At 30.3% G+C, this 10,332-nt stretch overlaps 1 protein-coding gene across 1 annotated transcript; it reads right to left on the reverse strand.

The window, feature by feature from the left end:
- Positions 1–3,283: 3,283 nt before the first annotated feature.
- LOC124358641 lies at positions 3,284–5,724 on the reverse strand. The gene is made up of 2 exons (XM_046810940.1): positions 5,661–5,724; positions 3,284–3,744 (listed from the first exon to the last, which is right to left on the reverse strand). Exons 1-2 carry the CDS (start codon positions 5,704–5,706, stop codon positions 3,386–3,388), a joined length of 405 nt encoding a protein of 134 aa, XP_046666896.1. The 5' UTR covers positions 5,707–5,724; the 3' UTR covers positions 3,284–3,385.
- Positions 5,725–10,332: the final 4,608 nt, after the last annotated feature.

The following is a 10,332-nucleotide window of genomic DNA, read 5'->3' on the forward strand; positions in this document are numbered from 1 at the left end:
CTCAATCTCCCTAGAACGTGTAACAACAATGTAACAGCTGTAGCAAATTCGTCCGGTTCCCGGCAGTCACCCTGTATAAGGAAACTGTTGTTTAGGATGAAGGTTGAGTAAAGCAATATAAATTGCCTTCAAACTAAATATTCATCATTTTTTATCAGAAATTTATAAATTATAAGCACTCACTCATAATTTACACATCTATGGGATCAGAGTATTGTTTGATAAGAAAGCGATAATCATAACAGTTAATATTTAAATACTTACGGGAGCAAAACTATTCCACTGTTCCAGCATCATACTAAACAACCATATTGCTGTTGGTACGCAAACCATAAGTACAAAATCGTAGTTCAATACACTTTCTTAGAACAGAATTTTAAGGAGTAAATGCAGTTAAAATACCTTCCGGATATTTCCACACACTGCAGTCCCTAAGAGTTAGATTCTTAAAGATTAGGCCTTTGGAGTATTTCTCCCCTTTATTCTCTAACAGTTAGTGTTCTTGTATGCTGAAAAAAAAAAGAATTCGGGCTTTGGATTGACATTATTATGAGAGTTTTATTGAAAGGGATTTGACCTTGAATGGTGACATTGACAACCTCTAGCTGTTAATAGCGCCCAAGAACAATTTTTAGAAATTTCTCTCATGGCATTTTATACCTATTTTATCTAAAATCCACGTAATTCACAATATAATATTCATATATCAAATATTTTCTGGCTTAGATGTTTAATACTTATTTTTATGAAATAGGTTTCATAAAATGCTCGTATCAGTTTAATAACAATTATTTCATTTCTAAGGCATTTCAGTTCTAAGACCAAAGTACCTTTCAAATAAATTACTCCTTAAATCTTCGAATTACTTCAAATATTCATGCTATAGTTTATAAAGATACGATAAGAACTGCTGATGCAATTGTCACGATACATTAGTTACAACACAAACACTGCACATCATTTAATTACTAAGCTAAACTATATGTTCTGCAATATCGAAATTATTAAGAGGGATAAAATAATTAGTAAAAATAGTTCTTCAATATTTTTTAAAACGCCTAGAGAGAATTCTTGTAACTATTTATTTTTGGTTGGGACTCTATGACCCAACTCTATCCTTACTACCTATTTACTCTAATGCGGTTGTATGAAATGGATATTAGAATAATAATATTGTGCTTTATAAATTTTAGGTATGCTGTAATAGTAAATTGTTAGTTACCATAAATAATTTTATGTTACACAAAATCTTGAAGCTGCAAATATGATAGGAATGCTTTCCACACGAATAAATATTTTAGTCACATTTATTAACGTTTAGCAGATCTATCTAATTAAAGTAATCGGCCTAATTTATAATTGAGAAAATATATGTCAAATTTAAAAAAGATTGCTAAATACGACTAGCCAGAACTGTGAGTACGGTACTCTGATCTATTTTACCAACTAGTAGTACATGTTAGCCCTAATTAAATCTTAATCTATAAACTTTAAGTATAGGAGTATATGCAGTAATTCTGCGTACATTCAAACTTTGATTATTTTTAAATATATAAAATTGTAAAAAAATGTAAAGCAATAAATTAAATGTCTCTGGTGTTACTGGTTTCATTGTATACATTGTATAAGACCAGTTGAACATGCCGAGTAATAGGCAGAATAATGGCGTAACGCGAGAACCCTGGAGGCTCTCGACACAAAAGGCTGCATCAATAGCTCGCTAGCCACACATGGGCTTATAGGTGTTCCATTGTTGTAAGTTCTCTTTGTTTTATTTGTACAATTATGTTTCCATAACATATTGTTTTCACTGCTACTATCAGTCATGTTTATTATTATCTCGCCTAACATAGAGGTTCCATAAAAACAAATTGTTTTCTTCCAAGAACAGTAAATTTTATCAAATGACAAATTAATACAAAATTTTAGTATTAGCTTTGGGACTCTGAAAAATGTCCCATATTTCTGTTTTCTGCTTAATTACTTTTCTTCTAGATCCTCATTTAGCCATTCGTAAACTGGACTATATAGGTAATCGAATTCAGCTAGTTGGTCTGCCTTTTAGATCTCGGAGAGCAGCTTATGAAAGCTTCTAGCATTTGGAAGTCTCCTGCCTATAACATATTCCTAAAAATTCTTATTGCCAGAATCTTTTGGTTCTTAAATCTTGATTCCGGATACTGGAAATGAGCATATCTATAAGCTTATCTTTTCAAGGGGATTCCGGATTTTTTAATTCCAATCCTTTGACAATTTGCTTAAAATATAAATTCCACTAATTTCCATTCGCATAATATTTTTTTGAAAATTATAATTATATAAGATTTTTTCAAGAATTAAAATTTAATATCATATTATTTTTAAAGGAATATTCAGTAATAAAAAGATATACGCAGAACAAAATAATGATTAACATTGTTGCCACATGCATTACAATTATAAAAATTTAACTCATTTGCAAAATACAATCAAAACTAATATTATCGATTAAACAGCATAAGATTTAGGATGTATTTCAATAGGCAGCTATAGCTCTGTAATTACAACAGTCTACCTAAAATCCTTTATTTTAGTCTAGATTATGGTAGAGGATGCTACTCTCTCACATTTATACGTTATCAAAAAAGTAATGTTGAAGTCCGTCCTGAGATAAGTATTTGCAGTACTACAAACAGTTTGCTCTACATTACTTTATTTTGGATCTTAATTTTGTTTATTATTTATCTCGAATTCATCTATATGAGTGAAGGACTGTATAGTGGTAACGACGCTAGCAGTTATTATTTAAATAATTTTTTAAATCAGGTAAATATTTAAAATATTTATTTAGATATGCTGAAAATTTAGGAAAATCAATTATATGCTTGTATTGCTTGTCGTGTAAAAATACCACCTAAATTATTAAAATGTAATAATTAGTTAATAAAAAAAGTATGCTAAATATAAAAAAAAACTAATATCAAATTATGGCCTTTCAAAAGTTAAAAACAATATTTATACCGGAATAAGCCGTTTATTGGCAGAACATAAAATAGAGTTACAACTCCAATATTTCAACTAAAAATCAAATGCATTTGGTATCGTGTTCCAGAAATCCTATTTTTAGAATTATCATAAAAGTAATGTAATTGTACTCCAAAGTAAATAAAATATAATTCCAACTATTTGCGGAGTAAGTGGATAAAGTAAATTGCCCTATTCGGCAAAGAAATTGTGCCTTAATTTTTCCTGTCCGTCTATAAACTAGTTAAAACAATATGTATTAATATGGAACATAATTCCTATCCACACACTTAGTTTATTTTGAAAACGTTTATACTTCATTACAACATGTTTTTACATTAAGAATACTGCTTGTACAAAACTATTTGTATACATATGATTTTTAAGCAGGTACATAGTCGTCACCACTCTCGCAGCCGTCACAGCCCAAGTAGCGGTTGTGCTTGAAGCCGTCTCTGATCTGTTTACACACCGGACAGACTGAGCAGCGGTTCTTCTTCAAACAGACCCTCTTGTAGTTCTTGAGGTGCTTGGGTAGTTTATTCGGGTCGTACCAGTGGTTAGAGTCGTCCCCGTTACACACGCTGCACTTATGGTAAACCTCTTTCCACTGACTGATACAAGACACACATGGCTCGTAAGTGCTACAGGTGTGTCTCACGCCGTCAGGGTACTTACACGTCACGTGCAGCGTGGGGGCGGGCTTCCCCCAGTGGAGGCAATCGCTGTGGTCTATAAGTCCTGCAACATAACTTATCTTATTTTGTATATCCATGTAATATTGTAGGCCAATATTTGAGTTAATAATAATTATCACTTAGGTCCTACACAAATTCCATGTTTGATACCAGTAAAATTAAATTAACATCTCTTTAAATTTATGTCCCGAAAGAAAATATTCTTCCTATCCTTCGTTGCTTTACCTCTTAATTTCGTATAATAATAACTGTTGAAAATGTGTAGTTTTAAATTATCATAAAAATGCTTTATCCAATGACTTTCCAAAGCAAAGGAGAATAACCTTGAATGAACATCACATATATTTCACTTACTTCTGTAATTGAAATGAATAACTCTGTACAATGTATATATGGGAAAATTTAAATAAGTTTATAGTACGCATATACACATTAGATTATTCTTTTATAAAGTTGAGGTAATCAATTTAAACAAAAGTTAGTGTAATTAACAATTAATTTACATCTTTTTGTTTGTCTTTTAACGGATGAAGTTAGAAAAATTACAAGTTAATCCAAACATTTAGCTTTCCTTCTTGTATATAATTGTTTGTGAAATTTTTACAGAAAAGTACAAGAAATATAAATATTATATATTTTATTCGTAAGAACAATGAATAAATAATACACGTGTATCACAATTTATGAAGTATAAGGCGAGTGTAAAGCATGCTGCAATTAAATGACAGATAAATTGAAATTAACATTTTATAGCTATAATCGTGAAAATGATCCCAATATATCTAAAGATATTGTTATGACACGTAATTTTAATGTTTGGAATCAAATTCATTCAGGTCTGAAATCCGAGGAATCTTTGGTTTTGATTTCTCCTTAATTTCTGTTAATTATAAATAAGTTTAGATTGTAATTCCACTTAATAATTACTTTATCTTCTGAAGTTCAGTCCTCGATTTGCTTCTAAACATGAACCATATAAACCGTACTAAGTTTGGATCAAATCCGACAAATAATAAAACATAAAAAACACTAATGTATTCACCACTTCAGGTCTAGGATTTGATATATTCTGATAATATTAGATTGTAATTGTTGTTGAGCTTGTTATGTTGGGACTTTGCGATTGAAAAACTATATATATATATATATATATATATATATATATATATATATATGAGACGTTATTACAGTGTTTTTGGTAGTCATTGTGCGTTATGGATCTATATATGTTGTGGATTAAACTGGGAGAAAATGTAGGGCATAAAATATTTATGCCAAACTTGAGAATAATGTGCTCAATAACCAGACGTCCAGACCAGTCGTTTGATTCACTGTTTCGATCCTAAGGCCTCATTTCCCCTGTTCATATTTGACATAAATATGTTTTTCACCTTGAATGCAACTCATAAGAATACTATGTTATTTTTATTGGAATAGATAAAATTATAATTTGAAAATTATATAACTAAAATAGTATTATAGTCGGGTTCAGTTCCATTGGGTCAATTGTGGTTGATTAATAATAAAAAATTAAGACAATACCGTAGCTGCCGTGTTTTAAACATACAAGAAAACTTTAACTTGTTAGAACGCATGTAGTGTTAAATTAATATTCATAGTATCCGTGCATATGTAAAATTACATAATTTATCATTATAGTAGATAACTGCAGTGTATTTTATCTTATCTATTTTAACCCTAGTATATGAAATTTCAGCCAAGCCACTGCATACTTTGAACTGCATAAATTTGAAAACAACTGTTTGTTGTCATCTATTACTTTAGGCCCACATACGGTATTACAAACTGCACAGGATTAACCATCTATAGGCTTATAAGGGTTTGGGCCTGTTTTTAAATTACAATTTTAAATATTTTTGAGTGTATATGTATGTTTTTATTTTGCAAATAAATAATTTTCAACATTTTATACTGACTTTACGTATACAAAAGACTCACCAAACACAGCAACAAGCGAGGCTACAGTACTCCAAGCAATAAACATGATGTGGATTGACGAGCACACCTGTTTTCTCCTTGTTCTTGAAATACAGCTCAGTTTAAATAGGTTAGCTGCAGATGAATGACACATGCCTTAGATGGCTAACAATTGTGTGATGGCATCCCGGCCATCATGCGAGGAATGGCACTTGAAGTGAATGCGTATCTCTCGTTAATGTAATCACTAGCATGTCGTTCAGGAGCTTGATTCTATTTTGTCTGTTAAGTTTCTTCTATATCTGAATCCATGGTGATTCTTATTTTATTAAGAATATTATTCATTTATGAAAAGGCTAGAAATTAATGAATATTTCAATAATTTTATTGCTGCTATATCTTACAAATACTTTTGAAATGAATGATTATCTGGTACATTACATGAAGTTCAAAGTTCATTACGTCATTCCTAATGCTAAGCTCATGGGATAACACGTCTATGATGTTTACATTATCCATTCTCGTTTTGGATTAATCCAAACAATCTTTCGATAGAATATGTTGTTTTCAACTTAATAGTTAGCTGCTATAATTCTAAACTGTTTACTAATGTAGAATTTTTGTAGTTATTATCAGTTTTTAAATAGATAAAGATATCGTAAAAACGTTAGTAAACAATAACCTGGACTAACTGTCAGGAAAAAATTAAAACTTGACAAAATATTCGCCTCACGCTCTCAACAAAAACCTTTATATCTCGATATATCTCGCACATTAACCTCTACAAAGGCCAAAATAGGTTTGCAGCCCCTAGAAGAACTATATTTTGTTTATAAACTTCCAGCTGCGCTAGAATGATGAAACTTGAAGAACACGTTTCTTATAACTAAACAATTTTCATAAAAATCAAGCAACTACAAAAGTTGTAATAGTGTTTCAGCCGCTTGAAAAACTATATTTCTGATATTTAAGTTCTTGATTGGATGTGGATTACACAGGCCCGAGGTAGCCTTGCTGACCAAGGCTTCCTGACTGGAACAACAATGTAAATGCTACTATGGCTTCGGAAATAGATTACGATGGTCGAATTTAGATGCATTTTTATTAAAGTGTAGATCCTTTATGCCAAATCGTGTATTACTTTTGTGAGCGGGGCAACAATGATAACGATGCTAGGATTCAGGGAATACCTAAGATCGAAATATGAATACAAGGCTTTTTCAGACTGAGTATTTATATATTTTTTGTCGTGGGAAGAAGAGAAAGTCTACTATTGCTTGTGCAATATAATTTGTTAGAAGTAGAAATGCTTATTCGCACACTAAGAATGGAAATTAGGTTTGTTTAGATTTTTGAATTCTTAAAATGTACACTAAAATGATGTGTATCATACAAATCTCTACTTCAGATTCAAATTATAATATTGATACATAATATTAAACCATAAGTGTTTTCACTATGATTACAACAGTGGATTTAGTATTCTTCCCATCTGAATTAAACATATAAGTGTTGTGAAATTGTTTGAGATAGTATTTAAACATTAGGAAATATTGCAGAGACATTTTTGAATTTCATTGAACCTCAGGACCATTAAACGTAAATCCAATTATTCTGAAGCTCACCACGAGACTGGAATACTTTTAAGCGACCATCACATATTTAGGTGTATATCCAGCAATTTAAATACTTAAGATGCACCTGTTATGTAATTAGGATATGCGTCTAACCAGCGGGTAACTATATATATTTGATAATTTATGTGTTTATTATACCGAGTGCTTCTTTCTACGAAGACAAGTCAGAAAAATAAGGTATTTATTTTTTTAACGGGAATGAAGGCACATATTTGTAGTGAAATTTGCTCTCCTTCACTGAGAAGTAACTAGCATTTTAATCAGTTTGTAAACACGTAAGATAATCAATTTCAATATGCAAGTTTTAATAATATATAATATGAACTAACGTTTACATGTTCAAGTGTGTTTCTTTAAATATTAAAAGAAAGGGAGTACGCTACACCACATGTTGTACTCGTAAAGCTACAAACTTTCAAATACGTAGCTCAATTCATTCTCAATATGTTGTGCGGGCAGATAAAAATACATACAATCGTATAAAAAAGATTTTTACCCAATAAAGCGCACTAAAAAACACTTTTTGTGGAAATAAAGTTTTGTAAAAACTTTAAAGTTTACATATTACGAAATCTCTTGGTATATGGTACCTTTTTTTGCTCATTAACTTGGCTTGCATATGTGGTCAGATAATTAATAAACGTATACACACATGTCGCTACAAAGTGACGTTAGGATATTTAAGCTATATATGTTAATATGTCACGTATGAATTTCTCATTAGTTATATTATATTATATATATATATATATATGTGTGTGTGTGTGTGTGTGTGTGTGTGTGACACACACACAGATATAATGTTTAATATATATATATATATATATATATATATATATATATATATATTATATGATTTTGTCAATAATACATTTAAACAGATTCTATGTTCAATTTATAAAAACATTTCAGATACTCTATTTACATATTTCTGTTTTAATAGAACGCGAGGGTGTATATTCTAGTATATGTGGAGAATTTTTTGCACTGTACAAACAAACAAGGCTTTTCACAATCAGTCATTAATTGCCATGAAAGAAATATTAGACAGGTGATACGGATGTTCCAGTACCGACAGCACAGGAATGAAAAGAGAGACATGTGTCAGAATCCTGGGAATGCTGTGCTTTTGTTCTTCAACTACAAAATGAATTGAGCAATTTGAGACAGGTTTGTTTTTGTTACAGAGATGTATGTTCCATTGCTCTTCCTATATGTCTTTATAGTAAAGTTTGTGAGTATAAATTGCTGAACATAAAAATAAGGCTAGTCACTATATATATATATATATATATATATATATATATATATATATATATATATATATATATATATATATATATATATAAATATATAAATATATATATATATATATTTACTTATACATGTTATGTTATCATATTATATCCTTACATATAGTCATGTACACATTAAACATTTCTACATCCGTACAATGGTTTTTACTGACTTGTGCGTATAACAACGCCTGGTATTATTTTTTAAACAATTTTACTTAGATTTTGTTGTGTTTTGTTATTTGAGTAAGAGTTCAGAATGTACATCTCGAAACTAAGTGTTACTGCTTTGCTGTATCACAAAACGATGCCAAATGTCCGGAGAATACCATTTTTTTCAGGAAGGATGCATTTGAGTATGTATGGGTGTAAGTTTTTTATCGTTATTACATGGTGTTTTTAATTTTATCATAGCAAGAATCTCTATTAAGAATGATCTCTTACCATAACAAGTAGCGGTGGGAGGTGGGTGAAATGTGAACTAATTTGACTAATCTTTAACATTTTACTGCTTTTTACTTATAGTTTTATTTGTCACATGAAAAAATATTTAAGCTTCTATACTCAATATCTTACAAAAAACTTTCTTAATAATCCTTATAATGTGTAAAGATTCGGTCTTATGAATATTAACAAAATATCCATTTCAACTACGTGCCACCTGTCAGGAGTAGAGTATAGTCATCGTATCATTACAATAGTGCAACCGAACTTTGATAGTAATATAATTAAACAAGGGTTATTATGTAACAAATGTAAAAATGAGTACTTTACCGGATTATCCTAGGTAATTTTTATCGTGGAAGTTGTACACAATATAATACAAAAAATTAAAATTAACCTCCCTTAGTACAGAAATATACGATTCTTATATTACATCTTTGAACAAAGAAAACTTGTTCGTCTAAAACTATTACAGTTGCTTTTTACTGCTACAACTGTTGCTGCTACCACATGGAAGCTAAAACAAATATTCCTAAATTTTTGTTATATTGGTTTTCGTTACACGTTATTATATTTATTTTTGTTTAAGTTATACTGACTATGCTTAACGGTCCACCCCTTTGACCTTTATAAGTTTAATATAAAATGCAGGGAAATATTTAAAATATACAAAATATTCTACAAAAGCTGTCAGGCAGTTAAAGCTTGGAATTAAGCTCTGATTTGTTTTACAAATGTAACTACTAGTGTCGTAAGCAAGAGTTGATTGAGGTGATAACTTTGATGTTGGGCTTACGTAGCCGTGCATTGATTAACAGTTTTTGTTCATAAACAATAAGGTCATAACATTTTTGAAATGTTTCACCCTCGCTCTGGGGAGCTATCTTCGGTTATCCTGATTTTAAAGAGATACTGATCTGTTAACTCAAGATGGCTCCCACAATGAGGCGAAATATTTCAAGGAATTTAATTTTTTACGCAATATTTAGGCTCGGTGTGAAGCAGGAAAGCTGAATCCAGAGTAAGAACTTTAGATTATAACATATTGTATTGTAACTTCATGAAAAACATTCACGATAAGTACTACTTAACACAACATACCACAACACACACAATGTATGTGTGTGTGTATGTGTGTGTATGTATGTATGTTGTGATACTTTAACATTCCACAATTATTACTCTTGTGTATCTCTAAAGACGATATTGAGTTAAAACCATCTTAATATTTAGTGCATTACTTAAGTATAAAATAAAAACATCTATATTACATAGGCTAACAGTAACAATGTAAAGGTTATGTTGCATCTGAAAATG

The sequence above is a fragment of the Homalodisca vitripennis genome, chromosome 3 (genome assembly GCF_021130785.1).
Source record: "Homalodisca vitripennis isolate AUS2020 chromosome 3, UT_GWSS_2.1, whole genome shotgun sequence".
Taxonomy (NCBI): domain Eukaryota; kingdom Metazoa; phylum Arthropoda; class Insecta; order Hemiptera; family Cicadellidae; genus Homalodisca; species Homalodisca vitripennis.

What these genes read in the sequence shown, in the direction of transcription:
- LOC124358641 (XM_046810940.1), bottom strand. Translation starts at nt 5,706, where the DNA reads ATGTTTATTGCTTGGAGTACTGTAGCCTCGCTTGTTGCTGTGTTTG. An exon ending in CTCGCTTGTTGCTGTGTTTG is followed by an intron (nt 3,745 to 5,660) that starts GTGAGTCTTTTG and finishes GTTATGTTGCAG; the next exon opens with GACTTATAGACCACAGCGAT.